At 46.4% G+C, this 17,280-nt stretch overlaps 1 protein-coding gene across 1 annotated transcript in view; it reads right to left on the bottom strand.

Annotated features, from left to right (window-relative positions):
* The window catches only part of LOC121576676 (cadherin-13-like), a 670,880-nt gene that overhangs the window by 392,605 nt on the left and 260,995 nt on the right, over positions 1–17,280 (bottom strand). The window contains exon 4 of the mRNA XM_041890029.2: positions 11,512–11,625. Within this exon, the coding sequence (XP_041745963.1) occupies positions 11,512–11,625 (114 nt within the window). The remainder of the gene's footprint in view (positions 1–11,511; positions 11,626–17,280) is intronic.

Here is a 17,280-nt window from a genome sequence, read left to right as displayed (position 1 = left end):
GCCTCTTCACTGTTGACGCTGAGACTGGTGTTTTGCGGGTACTATTTAATGAAGCTGCCAGTTGAGCACCTGTGAGGCGTCTGTTTATCAAACTAGACACTTTAACGTATTTGTCCTCTTGCTCAGTTGTGCACCAGGGCCTTCCACTCCTCTTTCTATTCTGGTTAGAGCCAGTTTGTGCTGTTCTGTGAAGAGAGTAGTACACAGCATTGTACGAGATCTTCAGTTTCTTGGCAATTTCTCGCATGGAATAGCCTTCATTTCTCAGAACAAGAATAGACTGACGAATTTCAGAAAAAAAGTTATTTGTTTCTGGCCATTTTGATCCTGTAATCAAACCTACAATTGCTGATGCTCCAGATACTCAACTAGTTTCAAGATGGCCAGTTTTATTGCTTCTTTATCAGCACAACAGTTTTCAGCTGTGCTAACATAATTGCAAAAGGGTTTTCTAATGATCAATTAGCCTTTTAAAATGATAAACATGGATTAGCAAACACAACGTGCCATTGGAACACAGGACTGAAGGTTGCTGATAATGGGCTTCTGTAAGCCTATGTAGATATTCCCTAAAAAATCTGCCGTTTCCAGCTACAATAGCCATTTACAACATTAACAATGTCTACACAGTATTTCTGATCAATTTGATGTTATTTTAATGGACAAAAAATTGAATGGTAGTGTATATATATATATATATATATATATATATATATATATAATTTAAATACAAATAATTAAATACATTTTAAAAAAGTTAAAAAATTCACAACTAAAAATATAAAATAATATGAAATAAACGTAACAAATAATTAAAGAGCAGCAGTAAAAATAACAATAGCGAGGCTATATACAGGGGGTACCAGTACCGAGTCAATGTGCAGGGGCACCGGTTAGTTGAGGTAATTGAGGTAATATGTGCATGTAGGTAGAGTTATTCAAGTGACTATGCATGGATAATAAACAGAGAGTAGCAGCAGCGCAAATAGTCTAGAAAGCCATTTGATTAGATGTTCAGGAGTCTTATGGCTTGGGGGTAGAATCTGTTTAGAAGCCTCTTGGACCTAGACTTGGCGCTCCTGTACCGCTTGCCGTGTGGTAGCAGAAAGAACAGTCTATGACTAGAGCAGTTGCCATACCAGGCAGTGATGCAACCAGTCAGGGCGCTCTCGATGGTGCAGCTGTAGAACCTTTTGAGGACCCATGCCAAACCTTTTCAGTCTCCTTATGGGGAATAGGTTTTGTCGTGCCCTCTTCACAACTGTCTTGGTGTGCTTGGACCATGTTTGTTTGTTGGCGATGTGGACACCAAGGAACTTGAAGCTCTCAACCTGCTCCACTACAGCCCTGTCGATGAGAATGGGGGTGTGCTTGGTCCTCTTCTTTTTCCTGTAGTCCACAATCATCTCCTGATCACGTTGAGGGAGAGGTTGTTGTCCTGGCACCACACGGCCAGGTCTCTGACCTCCTCCCTATAGGCTGTCTCGTCATTGTCGGTGATCAGGCCTACCACTGTTGTGTCATCGGCAAACTTAATGATGATGTTGGAGTCGTGCCTGGCCATGCAGTCATGAGTGAACAAGGAGTACAGGAGGGGTCTTTCGTTGTTGGCATTTCCTGCCTAAGTCTGCCCACTTTGCCAATGAAGTAATCATTAAAATAATTGGCAACATCAAATTGTTTTGTGATGAATAAGCCATTTAATTCGTTGAAAGATGGAGTTGAATTTTTCTTTCTGCCCATAATTTCATTTAAAGTACTCCAAAGTTTTTCCCAATTATTCTATATATCATTGATCTTGGCTTTATAATACAATTTCTTCTTATTTTTGTTGAGTTTAGTCACATAATTTCTCAATGTGCAGCCAGACTTATTAGCCACTCCTTTTGCCCTATCTCTTTCAACCATACAGTTTTTCAATTCCTCAGCAATCCATGGAGCCTTAACAGTTCTAACAGTCAGTGGCAGGGCGTCTTCCATAGCTCAGATAGGGTGAGCGTCGAGGCTCCGGGAGGTGTTGGGAACGCCGTCTGTCTCTCAACATGTCCTCAAGATGGATGGATGTGGTGATGAGGGTATCAAGGTCCATCTCGTCGTTCCATCTTGATGTCCTCCCGTAAGCCTCTCCTGAAGGCCGTGCTCAGAGCACGCTCATTCCAGCCGGGAAGACGCCACCACCTTGCGAAAGTTCCGAACGTACTCGAACGCGGGCCCCTCTCCCTGTTGTAGCTGGAGGAGACGCTCATCCCCGTCCTTTCCCTCTGTGGGATGATCAAACACCGCCCTGAACCGAGCGAGGAAGGTGGAGTAGGGGAGCGCTGCGGCCTCACCTCCTTCCCAGACTGCCGTGGCCCAATCCAGCGCCTTTCCTTTAAGTAGCGAAATCACCAGCGCTATCCTGGCTTGGTCAGATGGATATGCCTCAGGCTGACACGCCAGATAAAGTGAAACCTGTAGCAGGAAGCCGCTACATTTAGTAGTTTTACCGTCATTGCGCTCTGGTAGGGCGAGGGGTCCCTCAGAAGTTGGTGATAGCACGGGAACAGGTGGACTGGGTGCACTCGCCGCTCCCTGAGGTGGAACCGGAGCGCTGGGCAGATTATGCAGAGTTTGGAGCACTTCCTGCATGGCGGCGTTCAACTGGGCAAGCTGCTGCTGGTGTTGGTCGAGGCGCTGGGAAACTCCAGGAGGATTACCTGATGCATCCATTTTCTAGAGATGTGTGTAATTCTGTGATGAGTACTAAGGATACGAAGAGGCAGGACGCAGACGCAGGAATCAACAAGGTAAAGGCTTACTTAACAATGAGAAAGAGAATAACAAAGAGCGAGAAAACGACACGACGCTAACAATTACAAAGAATAATGACTGAACAGTCTAGGGGCTATATATTAGTGGTAGTGAGATGATGAGGTGCAGGTACGCTGGAGATGATTAGGGTGCGTTGGGTTACCATTCCTGTGTTGCCAAGGTGGTGCACTCAGACCGGTGGCTCAGTAGACCGGCGAATGAGAGCGCCGGAGGGGAGCAACGGGAGGAGACGTGACATCTACATTATTAGTAAAAATGTGATCGATACATATTTACATTTTAGTCATTTAGCAGACGCTCTTATCCAGAGCGACTTACAGTTAGTGAGTGCATACATTCTTTTTTTATTTTTCATACTGGCCTCCCGTGGGAAACGAACCCACAACCCTGGCGTTGCAAACGCCATGCTCTACCAAATGAGCTACATCCCTGCCAGCCATTCCCTCCCCTATACTGGACGACGCTTGGCCAATTGTGCGCCGCCCCATGGGTCTCCCGGTTGCGGCCGGCTATGACAGAGCCTGGATTCGAACCAGGATCTCTAGTGGCACAGCTAGCACTGCGATGCAGTGCCTTAGACCATTGCACCACTCGGGAGGCCCATGTGGATGATCTTGATCCTGTAGTGTTTGTAAACACCCTGGTAGGTTGATTAATAACCTGAACCAGATTACAGGCACTGGTTACAGTGGATACATGTGGATGATCTTGATCCTGTAGTGTTTGTAAACACCCTGGTAGGTTGATTAATAACCTGAACCAGATTACAGGTGCTGGTTACAGTGAGAAGCTTCCTCTTGAGTGGACAGCTTGATGAAAACCAGTCAATATTCAGGTCCCCAAGAAAGTAGACCTCTCTGTCTAGGCTGGTCATGGCTCACATCAACACCCTTATCCCAGAAACCCTAGACCCACCCCAATTTGCATACTGCCCCAACAGATCAACAGATGATGCAATCTCTATTGCACTCCACACTGCCCTTTCCCACCTGGACAAGAGGAACACCTACGTGAGAATGCTATTCATTGACTACAGCTCAGTTCAACACCATAGTGCCCTCAAAGCTCATCACTAAGCTAAGGACCCTGGGACTAAACACCTCCCTCTGCAACTGGATCCTGGACTTCCTGACGGGCCGCCCCCAGGTGGTAAGGGTAGGTAACAACACGTCTGCCACGCTGATCCTCAACACGGGGGCCCCTCAGGGGTGCGTGCTCAGTCCCCTCCTGTACTCATTGTTCACCCGTGACTGCATGGCCAGGCACAACTCCAACACCATCATTAAGTTTGCCGATGACACAACAGTGGTAGGCCTGATCACCGACAAAGATGAGACAGCCTATAGGGAGGATGTCAGAGACCTGGCCGTGTGGTGCCAGGATAACAACCTCTCACTCAACGTGATCAAGACAAAGGAGATGATTGTGGACTACAGGAAAAAAAAGAGGACTGAGCACGCCCCCATTCTCATCAACAGGGCTGTAGTGGAACAGGTTGAGAGCTTCAAGTTCCTTGGTGTCCACATCACCAACAAACTATCATGGTCCAAACACACCAAGACAGTCATGAAGAGGGCACGACAAAGCCTATTCCCCCTCAGGAGACTGAAAATATTTGGCATGGGTCCTCAGATCCTCATAAAGTTATACAGCTGCACCATCGATAGCATTCTGACTGGTTGCATCACCGCCTGGTACGGCAACTGCTTGGCCTCCGACTGCAAGGCACTACAGAGGGTAGTGCGTACGGCCCAGTACATCACTGGGGCCAAGCTTCCTGCCATCCAGGACCTCTATACCAGGCGGTGTCAGAGGAAGGCCCTAAAAATTGTCAAAGACTCCAGCCACCCTAGTCATAGACTGTTCTCACTGCTACCGCATGGCAAGCGGTACCGGAGCGTCAAGTCTAGTTACAAAAGGCTTCTTAACAGCTTCTACCCCCAAGCCATAAGACTCCTGAACAGCTAATCATGGCTACCCGGACTATTTACATTGCCCCCCTACCCCATCCCCCTCTTTTACGCTGCTGCTACTCTGTTTATTATTTATGCATAGTTACTTTAACTCTACCCACATGTACATATTACCTCAATTACCTCGACTAACCGGTGCCCCCGCACATTGACTCTGTACCGGTACCCCCTGTTTATAGCCTCCCTCCTATTATTTTATTTTACTGCTGCTCTTTAATTATGCTTTTTAATTACACTTTTTTTTTTTTCTTAAACAACTGCATCGTTGGTTAAGGGCTTGTAAGTAAGCATTTCACTGTAATGTCTACACCTGTTGTATTCGGCGCATGTGGCAAATAACATTTGATTTTATTTTATTTGATTTGATACACTATCAAGCATTTCACACATATTATTTAGATACTGACTGTTAGCACTTGGTGGCCTATAGCAACACCCCAAAAGAAAAGGCTTTAGATGTGCCAAGTGAACTGGCAACCACAACAATTCAATAACACTTGACATGAGATATTCTCAGCATTACAGGGATATGGCTCTGAATATGCACTACCGTTCAAAAGTTTGGAGTCACTTAGAAATGTCCTTGTTTTCTAAAGAAAAGCAATTTTTTTGTCCATTAAAATAACATCAAATTGATCAGAAATACAGTGTAGACATTGTTAATGTTGTAAATGGCTATTGTAGCTGGAAACAGCTGGTTTTTAATGGAATATCTACATAGGCATACAGAGGCCCATTATCAGCAACCATCAGTCCTGTGTTCCAATGGCACGTTGTGTTTGCTAATCCAAGTTCATCATTTTAAAAGACTAATTGATCATTAGAAAACCCTTTTGCAATTATGTTAGCACAGCTGAAACTGTTGTGCTGATTAAAGAAACAATAAAACTGGCCTTCTTGAGACTTGTTGAGTGTCTGGTGCATCAGCAATTGTGGGTTCGATTACAGGATCAAAATTGCCAGATACAAATAACTTTCTTCTGAAACTCGTCAGTCTATTCTTGTTCTGAAAAATGAAGGCTATTCCATGCGAGAAATTGCCAAGAAACTGAAGATCTCGTACAACGCTGTGTACTACTCCTGAGTTTCAGGCACACCGCAGAGGGGTTAATGTCACGGTCAATTTCAAAGGGACCAATGAATTGGGGGCAAAGTTTCTTTGATGCCACCTTCAATGGCAGGTCCTTCGATGAGAGCCATACCTTTTGACCCGGGGTGTAGACTGGAGCTGAGGCCCGGCGACGGTTGGCTTGGGACTGGGTCCTGTCGGAGGCATGAAGAAGGGCAGCCCGTGCCTTCCTCCAGGTACGGTGGTGAACTGGCGAGAGAGGGAATCAGTCTTGGTATTCTTCTAACCGGGGCGATAAGTGAATGTGAAATTGAATCTACGAAGAACAAGGCCGACCTGGCTTACCGGGAGTTCAGACGTTTGGCGGTCTAGATGTAGGACAGGTTTTATGGTCAGTCCACATGATGAAGGGAGTTACAGAGCCCTCCAGCCAGTGACACCATTCCTCCAGAGCCAGCTTAACTGCCAGGAGTTCCCGGTTTCCTATGTCAAAATTCCTCTCTGCAGGTGAGAGCTAACAGGAAAATAATGCACATGGGTGGACCTTCTGATCAGAGGGGGAACGTTGAGACAGAACAGCACCTATCCCGGTGTCAGAGGCATCCACCTCCACGATGAACTGGAGTTCTGGGTCGGGCTGAGTAAGGACCGGAGTGGAGGTGAAGCGACGATTGAGTTCCAGGAATGCTGCCTGTGTCGCAGGAGTCCAGTGGAACGGAGTGGAGGTGGAGGTGAGAGTGGTGAGAGGTGCTGGGAGACGGCTGTAGTGGCGGATGAAACGTCTGTAAAAATTTGCAAACCCCAGGAAACGCTGTAGCTGCTTCAGGTTGGAGGGTGCAGGCCACTCTGTTACTGCCATGACCTTGGGGGGGTCCATACGTAACTGTCCCTGTGCAATAATATAACCCAGGAAAGACACTGTGGTAGCATGGAACTCACATTTTTCAGGTTTAACAAAAAGCTTATTCTCCAACAGCCGTTGAATAACTTGGCGAACGTGTTGCTGGTGAGACTCAGGGTCCTTGGAAAAAATCTGGATGTCATCTAAATAGACAAAAACTAAGCGTCCAATCACATCCCTCAGCATGTCATTGACTAGGTTCTGGAAAACAGCAGTAAGTAAGGCCAAAAGGCATGACCAAGGCCAAAAGTCATGACCAAATACTCAAAGTGACCAAGTGGTGTGTTGAACGCAGTCTTCCACTTGTCCCCCTCTCTTATGCGGACAAGGTGGTAGGCATCCGGAGGTCGAGTTTGGTAAACATTGTGGCACCATGGAGGGGGCAAATGCAGAGCTGATGAGTGGCAAGGGGTACTTGTTCTTAACAGTGATATTATTCAGCCCACGGAAGTCTATGCACGGCCTCAGTGACCCATCCTTCTTCTTCACAAAGAAAAACCCTGCACCCACCGGGAAGGAAGATGGCTTGATAAGTCCTGCAGCCAGAGAATCCTGGATGTACCTCTCCATAGCCTCTTGCTCGGGACGAGAGAGGTTAAACAACCGGCTACTGGGGAGAGGAGCTCCAGGCTGGAGGTCAATGGTGCAGTCGTACGGCCGATAAGGCGGCAGCGACAGGGCGTGGTGCTTGCTGAACACAGGAGCTAGATCATGATACTCGGGAGGAACTGATGACAGGTCTGGAGGTTCTGGAATGAACTGGGGCACAGACAAGGCAGGGGGAAGGGCAGAATGTAAACAATTAGTGACAAAATGAACTCCAAGTAGTTACCTTTCCGGCGGTCCAGTCAATCTGTGGGTTGTGTAGCTTTAACCATGGATGGCCAAGAACCAGGGGAGAGTATAGACAGTCGATTATGTGGAAACTGATTTCCAGAGATATGCAGGATGACCGGGACGGTTCTCTCACAGACACGGGTGAGGAGCTGTCCATTGAGAGCGTTGGAATCGAGGGGTGAATCGAATGGGACAGTGTCCAGGCCCAACTGGGTAATGACACCTCGGTCCAGGAAGCTCTCGTCGGCGCCCAAATCGATTAGAGCAGACAGAGGAAAAGCCTGGCTCTGCCACACAAGGTTGCCTTCAAGCAGGGGTCTGGGGGAAGATGGGCAGGCGATTTATCTCAACAGTATGTCCCCCACTACTGCCGAGCCCCCCTCTGTTGCTGGATGCAGGGAACAAGTGGAGACAAAGTGGCCAACCTGGCCACAGTATAGGCAGCTCCTAGCGCCCTGATTCGTCGCTGCCTCTCCTCTGGAGAGAGGCGGGCCCGGCCGAGCTGCATGGGTTCAGGATCTGGATGAGCCTGGGGAAGGGATGCAGTCGGAGAAGGAGGACAAGGCACTGAAGCAGATGTTATGGGACATGCAACCCTACCTACCCTCTCCCTCCGACGCTCCCGGAGATGGTTGTCGATGCGGATAGCGTGAGTCGGAGTCGGAACAAACGGCTCCCAGAGCGGAGGAGAACTTGGACTTGGAACTGGTTGTGAGCTTTGGGCGAAGGGTCGGCCCTGTAGGTCAGACAGGCTCTGTGAAAACTCCTTGATGTGTTCCAGAAGGGTCTTCAGGGCTTGGTCATGTTGCTCGAGCAGGGCGCCTTGGCCGACGAGGGTTTGGTGGAGAATAGCAGAGTCTGCTGGGTTCATCTCTGTCTCCGCCCACACAATCACACAGAGAGAGAGAGAGAGAGAGAGAGAGAGAGAGAGAGAGAGAGAGAGAGAGAGAGGAGAGAGAGAGAGAGAGAGAGAGAGAGAGAGAGAGAGAGAGTACTGGGGGAGTGGTGGCAGGTCAAGGAGACACTGGATGAGCAGTAGAGGGCATTGCAGGAGCAGATGTGACACTGCGGTGTCTCTATCATAGGTGAAGGATCTTTTAAACAAACAAAAATTGTTCTACAAGCAGTTGTTACAGCAACAAGGAAATAACTTCAAGTGTTTTGTCCAAATACTGGTGGATTCAACTAACAAAAAATGGACGACCTGACCAGAGAGGTCAAGGACCTCAAGAACAACTTGCAGTTCTCCCAGGGTCAGCTCGATTAGTTGAAACAGGAGAACGGCAAGATGACAGCAATCTGTATGTCATTGAGAGAGGACATCAGTTCTGTGTGAATCCATGATAACAATGATGGATAAAGGGACAAGGGACAATCAAAGCGGAATAACATGGTTGTGGACAGAAATGCAGTATCTCCACATGAGACCTGGACGGAGTCTGAGGATAAAGTGAGGGAACTGATATCTCAGAAATTGAAGATGGACCACAGGAAGTTTGAGGTGGAGCTCGCCCACAGGACTGGAAAACCCACTACCGGCCCAGGTGACAGGCCCAGGCCGATAGTGGTCAAGTTCCTGAGGTTCAAGGACAAGGTAGCTGTTCTGGAAAGAGCCAAGAACTTGAGGGGAACGTATATCTTCCGCAATGAGGACTTTCCTGAAGCTGTGCGCCAGAAGAGGAAAGAACTTATCCCAGCCATGAAAGCTGCCAGAGCGCGTGGAGACATTGCTTACATCCGCTATGACAGGCTCATTATCCACCCTCCCTCCCAGAAGCCTGGAAGGGATGAGAGAGCCAAGCCTATGGGTTCGTAGCTTCAACCCCGCAGCACACACACCAGTTGATTAATGGACTGCTGAATGTATATTGTTTTCTCTTGCTTTGTTTGCCCTTTTCCAAATTATGTCTATCTCTGATAAGCTACCCTGGAAAGGGTCAACCTTAGAAATAAGGTTCATGAAATCAATAACTTGCTAACATCAGATAACATTAATATATTAGCCATTTCTGAGACTCACTTAGATAATTCATTTGAAGATACAGCAGTAGCAATACAAGGATATAACATCTATAGAAGAGACAGAAATGCTTATGGGGGAGTTGTTGCTGTAAACACTACCGTTCAAAAGTATTGTTCCTTGCACATCACGGGAACAATACTATGAAAATATGCTATTCAGGTTCTCCTGATATGAAATAGCTGCAGTAGTCCTGGAACGCCAGGGGGAGAACATAGGATAGACACCATATCAAAGCCATTCCCTTTACCAGGCTTTCCCTCATAGGGGCAACACATGATAAATCAATGGCTGCCATGATGGTGGTGAAGAGCATAAGGAGGAAAGCTGTATCCATTTTGAAAATAAATGTTGCCTGCTCTCCGATGTATAGGTGACGTCAGATAAAATAGTATAACTATAGGGAAAGGAGAGCGCAGAGAAAGAGATCGAGATCGATCGATCGATCGATCGATCGAGAGAGAGAGAGAGAAAGGGTTGGTTGGGGGATAATTCCCAGAACAGTCTTACTGAGCTTCTTTATAGGATTCTAACAATCTCTCTCTATGGAGCGATAACTACTCCAAACCATTACGGAGCATGTCAACCCTCGTCTCGTTCTGCCATCAGTGGAGGCACATCATTGATGCATGACATACAGTATATTACATGATCCTCGTAACACTGAAATGAATCTTGTACGGACAGAAAAGGAAGGATATGGTGTCTGTATCTACAGTATGTAATCAGTGGTTGTGTAAGTGCCTAAAGAAAACAATTCCAAGCAGTATGTTTTCTTTTCAACAAATTGCACAGTTTGTCCGTAACACCTGTAAGCCAAACTAATCTGCTGACTGTAGATCTCCCTCACTCTCTCTGTGTCTCTCACATTGGGGGCATGACTCTTTACATTGGTGCTTACCCACCACTGAGAGCCATAGGGGGGAGGGAGGCTACACTATGAATTCTCCACGGACCCCTCAGGGCCCCCAAAGCTCCCCAGATACCACAGGACAGAGGGGAAATAGAGAGACCATGGCTTCAGAAGAGCTCTCCAGTGTGCAATTATCCATCATGTGCAGGGCTCAGCTTTGTGATGTCTCTCTTTTAAGGTTTCATTTTCAGACTCTCTCTGGGTGTTCTGAGAAGTGGTTGATTATTTAGTCTGACAAAAAAACACACACACTCAATGTCCTGAAAATACATTGGTTCATGTCTTAGTGTTCCTTGTGCAAATGAGGCTGTGAGGACTAAATTGTGGAAGGTATAACCTCTGTAAAAGTCCAATACCTGTTCCACATAAACTATTACGTCTATTCCTGTTTTTACAGATGGTCTGTAGGCTTGAACCTGTAAGTCTGAGCTCCTAAATGGAACAGCAGTAAAATGGGCCCTCCCTCTATCTCATCTAAGCTTAATTACTTTTACACACATTAATTTCAAACAACTCTGATCAAATGACCTAGCCACCAATGTATTCCAAAAAATCAAGCAAAGCACTTGAGTGGTACTGACTAAATTTAGTTTTTTTTATCAACATACCCAGAGAAGGACATCAAGGATCTAGCTTTTTTATTTAAAAAAAAATCAAGTATGCACACACAAGTTTTTCGTTCTATTCATCTAGTCATCTATTTGTTTTAAATGGCATCCAAAAAGGATTGGGTAGTTTTGAGAAAGAAATATAGAACTAAAATATCAAATTAAAACACACACAGTGTTATTTGTTAGGGATAATTGTTTATGCTGTTTAAATGCTGATTATTCATGTTATTCACAGTGTAGAGGCATGTTTTCACTGGAATATGGATATCCACATTGCTTGACTGTGAATAACACTAAATATGGTGGTAAACAGTCCACAGTCCGTGTATTAGTGTATCGGTAGGTGTCCGAGGTGGGATGGACGGGTGAGGCTTACCGTGCCAATGACTTTCGGGAATGGCGGCTCCATGTTTTCACTGACATGCATGCGGGGGGCGAACAGGGCTCTCTTTGATCTGTAGGGCTGGATCTGTCCAAGGCCAAGGATCTCCTTAAAACACACAGATGGAGGGGTGACATTAAAACAACATATTATATTGTTTATATGTATTACATTTATGTATGTGGTCCTGTGTGGCTCAGTTGGTAGAGCATGGAGCTAGCAATTACAGCGCTATTTGTACATAGTTTTGAACAAAAGTATTGGGACAAATTCATTTATACTGTATATATATACACTGCTCAAAAAAATAAAGGGAACACTTAAACAACACAATGTAACTCCAAGTCAATCACACTTCTGTGAAATCAAACTGTCCACTTAGGAAGCAACACTGATTGACAATAAATGTAATATGCTGTTGTGCAAATGGAATAGACAGCAGGTGGAAATTATAGGCAATTAGCAAGACACCCCCAATAAAGGACTGGTTTTGCAGTTGGTGACCACAGACCACTTCTCAGTTCCTATGCTTCCTGGCTGATGTTTTGGTCACTTTTGAATGCTGGCGGTGCTTTCACTCTAGTGGTAGAATGAGACGGAGTCTACAACCCACACAAGTGGCTCAGGTAGTGCAGCTCATCCAGGATGGCACATCAATGCGAGCTGTGGCAAGAAGGTTTGCTGTGTCTGTCAGCGTAGTGTCCAGAGCATGTAGGCGCTACCAGGAGACAGGCCAGTACATCAGGAGACGTGGAGGAGGCCGTAGGAGGGCAACAACCCAGCAGCAGGACCGCTACCTCCGCCTTTGTGCAAGGAGGAGTAGGAGGAGCACTGCCAGAGCCCTGCAAAATGACCTCCAGCAGGCCACAAATGTGCATGTGTCAGCTCAAAAGGTCAGAAACAGACTCCATGAGGGTGGTATGAGGGCCCGACGTCCACAGGTGGGGGTTGTGCTTACAGCCCAACACCGTGCAGGACGTTTGGCATTTGCCAGAGAACACCAAGATTGGCAAATTCGCCACTGGCGCCCTGTGCTCTTCACAGATGAAAGCAGGTTCACAGTGAGCACATGTGATAGACGTGACAGAGTCTGGAGACGCCGTGGAGAACGTTCTGCTGCCTGCAACATCCTCCAGCATGACCGGTTTGGCGGTGGGTCAGTCATGGTGTGGGGTGGCATTTCTTTGGGGGCCGCACAGCCCTCCATGTGCTCGCCAGAGGTAGCCTGACTGCCATTAGGTACCGAGATGAGATCCTCAGACCCCTTGTGAGACCATATGCTGGTGCGGTTGGCCCTGGGTTCCTCCTAATGCAAGACAATGCTAGACCTCATGTGGCTGGAGTGTGTCAGCAGTTCCTGCAAGAGGAAGGCATTGATGCTATGGACTGGCCCGCCCGTTCCCCGGACCTGAATCCAATTGAGTACATCTGGGACATCATGTCTCGCTCCATCCACCAACGTCACGTTGCACCACAGACTTTCCAGGAGTTGGCGGATGCTTTAGTCCAGGTCTGGGAGGAGATCCCTCAGGAGACCATCCGCCACCTCATCAGGAGCATGCCCAGGCATTGTAGGGAGGTCACACAGGCACGTGGAGGCCACACACACTACTGAGCTTCATTTTGACTTGTTTTAAGGACATTACATCAAAGTTGGATCAGCCTGTAGTGTGGTTTTCCACTTTTTAATTTTGAGGGTGACTCCAAATCCAGACCTCCATGGGTTGATAAATTTGATTTCCATTGATAATTTTTGTGTGATTTTGTTGTCAGCACATTCAACTATGTAAAGAAAAAAGTATTTAATAAGATTATTTCATACATTCAGATCTAGGATGTGTTGTTTAAGTGTTCCCTTTATTTTTTTGAGCAGTGTATATATATATATATACACACACACACTACCAGTCAAAAGTTTGGACACACCTACTTATTCAAGGGTTTTTCTTTATTTTTAATATTTTCTACATTCTAGAATAATACTGAAGACATCAAAACTATGAAATAACACATATGGAGTCATGTAGTAACCAAAGACCTTTGCACACTCTTGGCATTGTCTCAACCAGCTTCATGAGTTAGTCATCTGGAATGCATTTAAATTAACATAAATTTATTTCCTTCTTGATGCGTTTGAGCCAATCAGTTGTTTTGTGACAAGGTAGGGTTGGTATATAGAAGATAGCCCTATTTGGTAAAAGACCAAGTCCATATTATGGCAAGAACAGCTCAAATAAGCAAAGAGAAACGACAGTCCATCATTACTTTAAGACATGAAGGTCAGTAGATCCTGAACATTTCAAGAACTTTGAAAGTTTCTTCAAGTGCAGTCGCAAAAACCATCAAGCGCTATGATGAAACTGGCTTTCATGAGGACCGCCACAGGAAAGGAAGACCCAGAGTTACCTCTGCTGCAGAGGATAAATTCATTAGAGTTACCATCCTTAGAAATCAGCAATTAACTGCACCTCAGATTGCAGCCCAAATAAATGCTTCACAGAGTTCAAGTAACAGACACATCTCAACATCAACTGTTCAGAGGAGACTGTGAGAATCAGGCCTTCATGGTTCGAATTGCTGCAAAGAAAACACTATTAAAGGACATCAATAATAAGAAGAGACCTGCTTGGGCAAAGAAACATGAGCAAGGGACATTAGACCGGTGGAAATATGTCCTTTAATCTGATGAGTCCAAATCTTAGATTTTTGGTTCCAACTGCCGTGTCTTTGTGAGACGCAGAGTAGGTGAACGGATGATCTCTGCATATGTATTTCCCACCATAAAGCACGGAGGAGGAGGTGTGATGGTGTGGGGGTGCTTTGCTGGTGACACTGTCTGTAATTTATTTAGAATTCAAGGCACACTTAACCAGCATGGCTACCACATCATTCTGCAGCGATTCGCCATCCCATCTGGTTTGGGCTTAGTGGGACTATCATTTGTTTTTCAACAGGACAATGACCCAACACACCTCTAGGCTGTGTAAGGGCTATTTTACCAAGAAGGAGCGTGGTGGAGTGCTGCATCAGATGACCTGGCCTCCACAATCCCCCGACCTCAACCAAATTGAGTTAGTTTGGGATGAGTCGGACCGCAGAGTGAAGGAAAACCAGCCAACAAGCGCTCAGCATATGTGGGAACTCCTTCAAGACTGTTGGAAAAGCATTCCATGTGAAGCTGGTTGAGAGAATGCCAAGAGTGTGCAAAACTGTCATCAAGGCAAAGGGTGGCTATTTGAAGAATCTCAAATATAAAATATATTTTCATTTGTTTAACACTTTTTTGGTTACTACATGATTCCATATGTGTTATTTCATAGTTTTGATGTCTTCACTCTAATATAATGGCGCCGGAGAAGATGGCTACCGTTTTACAGCCCTCTAACCAACTGTACTATTATGTGTGTTTTTCCGCGTTATTTGTAATTTATTCTGTACATAATGTTTCTGCCATCATCTCTTATAACCAAAAAGAGCTTCTGGATATCAGGACAGCGATTACTCAACAAGTCGGACGCGAAGGATATCCTACAGACACCCGACAAGGCCCAAATCCCCGTCATTCACATGAGAAAGAGACAGAGATATCGTGGACGTAGGTCGGGGTGCCTTGTAAGGATCCGACGGCGAGCGAGTAAACTGCCTCTTCCATCAATCTTATTAGCCAATGTTCAATCATTTGAGAATAAATTGGATGACCTAAGATTACGGTTATCCTACCAACGGGACATTAAAAACTGTAATCTCTTATGTTTCACCGAGTCGTGGCTGAACGACGACATGGCCAACATACAGCTAGCGGGCTATACGCTACATCGGCAGGATAGAACGGCTGACTCCTGTAAGACAAGGGGTGGCGGTCTGTGTATATTTGTAAACAACAGCTGGTGCACAAAATCAACTGCTAAGGAAGTCTCAAGGTTTTGCTCGCCTGAGGTAGAGTATCTACCAGAGGAAAAAAAAAACTCTAGACCACCTTTACTCCACACACAGAGACGCATACAAAGCTCTCCCTCGCCCTCTATTTGGCAAATCTGACCATAACTCTATCCTCCTGATTCCTGCTTATAAGCAAAAACTAAAGCAGGAAGCACCAGTGACTCGGTTAATAAAAAAGTGGTCAGATGACGCAGATGCTAAGCTACAGGACTGTTTTGCTAGCACAGACTGGAACATGTTCCGGGATTCTTCAGATAACATTGAGGAGTACACCACATCAGTCACTGGCTTCATCAATAAGTGCATCGATGATGTCGTCCCCACAGTGACCGTACGTACCCCAACCAGAAGCCATGGATTACAGGCAACATCCGCACTGAGCTAAAGGATAGAGCTGCCGCTTTCAAGGAGCGGGACTCTAACCCGGACGCTTATAAGAAATCCTGCTATGCCCTCCGACGAACCATCAAACAGGCAAAGAGTCAATACAGGACTAAGATTGAATCGTACTACATCGGCTCTGACACTTGTCGGATGTGGCAGGGCTTGAAAACTATTACAGACTACAAAGGGAAGCACAGCCGCAAGCTGCCCAGTGACACAAGACTTCCAGACGAGCTAAACCACTTCTATGCTCGCTTCGAGGCAAGCAACACTGAAGCATGCATGAGAGCACCAGCTGTTCCGGATGACTATGTGATCACGCGCTCCATAGCCAATGTGAGTAAGACTTTTAAGCAGGTCAACATTCACAAGGCCACAGGGCCAGACGGATTACCAGGATGTGTACTCAGAGCATGTGCTGACCAACTGGCAAGTGTATTCACTGACATTTTCAACATGTCCCTGACTGAGTCTGTAATACCAACATGTTTCAAGCAGACAACCATAGTCCCCGTGCCCAAGGACACTAAGATAACCTGTCTAAATGACTACCGACCCGTAGCACTGATGTCTGTAGCCATGAAGTGCTTTGAAAGGCTGGTCATGGCTCACATCAACACCATTATCCCAGAAACCCTAGACCCACTCCAATTTGCATACCTCCCCAATAGATCCACAGATGATGCAATCTCTATTGCACTCCACACTGCCCTTTCCCACCTGGACAAGAGGAACACCTACGTAAGAATGCTATTCATTGACTACAGCTCAGCATTCAACACCATAGTGCCCTCAAAGCTCATTACTAAGCTAAGGATCCTGGGACTAAACACCTCCCTCTGCAACTGGATCCTGGACTTCCTGATGGGCCGCCCCCAGGTGGTAAGGGTAGGTAACAACACATCTGCCACACTGACCCTCAACACGGGGGCCCCTCAGGGGTGCGTGCTCAGTCCCCTCCTGTACTCCCTGTTCACCCATGACTGCATGGCCAGGCACGACTCCAACACCATCATTAAGTTTGCCGACGACACAACAGTGGTAGGCCTGATCATCGACAACGATGAAACAGCCTATAGGGAGGAGGTCAGAGACCTGGCCGTGTGGTGCCAGGATAACAACCTCTCCCTCAACGTGACCAAGACAAAGGAGATGATTGTGGACTACAGGAAAAAAAAGAGGACTGAGCACGCCCCCATTCTCATTGACGGGGCTGTAGTGGAACAGGTTGAGAGCTTCAAGTTCCTTGGTGTCCACATCACCAACGAACTATCATGGTCTAAACACACCAAGACAGTCGTGAAGAGGGCACGACAAAGCCTATTCCCCCTCAGGAGACTGAAAAGATTTGGCATGGGTCCTCAGATCCTCAAAAAATTCTACAGCTGCACCATCGAGAGCATCCTAACTGGTTGCATCACCGCCTAGTATGGCAACTGC

The sequence above is a fragment of the Coregonus clupeaformis genome, chromosome 29, assembly GCF_020615455.1.
Source record: "Coregonus clupeaformis isolate EN_2021a chromosome 29, ASM2061545v1, whole genome shotgun sequence".
In the NCBI taxonomy this organism is placed as follows: Eukaryota; Metazoa; Chordata; class Actinopteri; order Salmoniformes; family Salmonidae; genus Coregonus; species Coregonus clupeaformis.
This window is presented reverse-complemented; position numbering and strand designations above follow the sequence as displayed.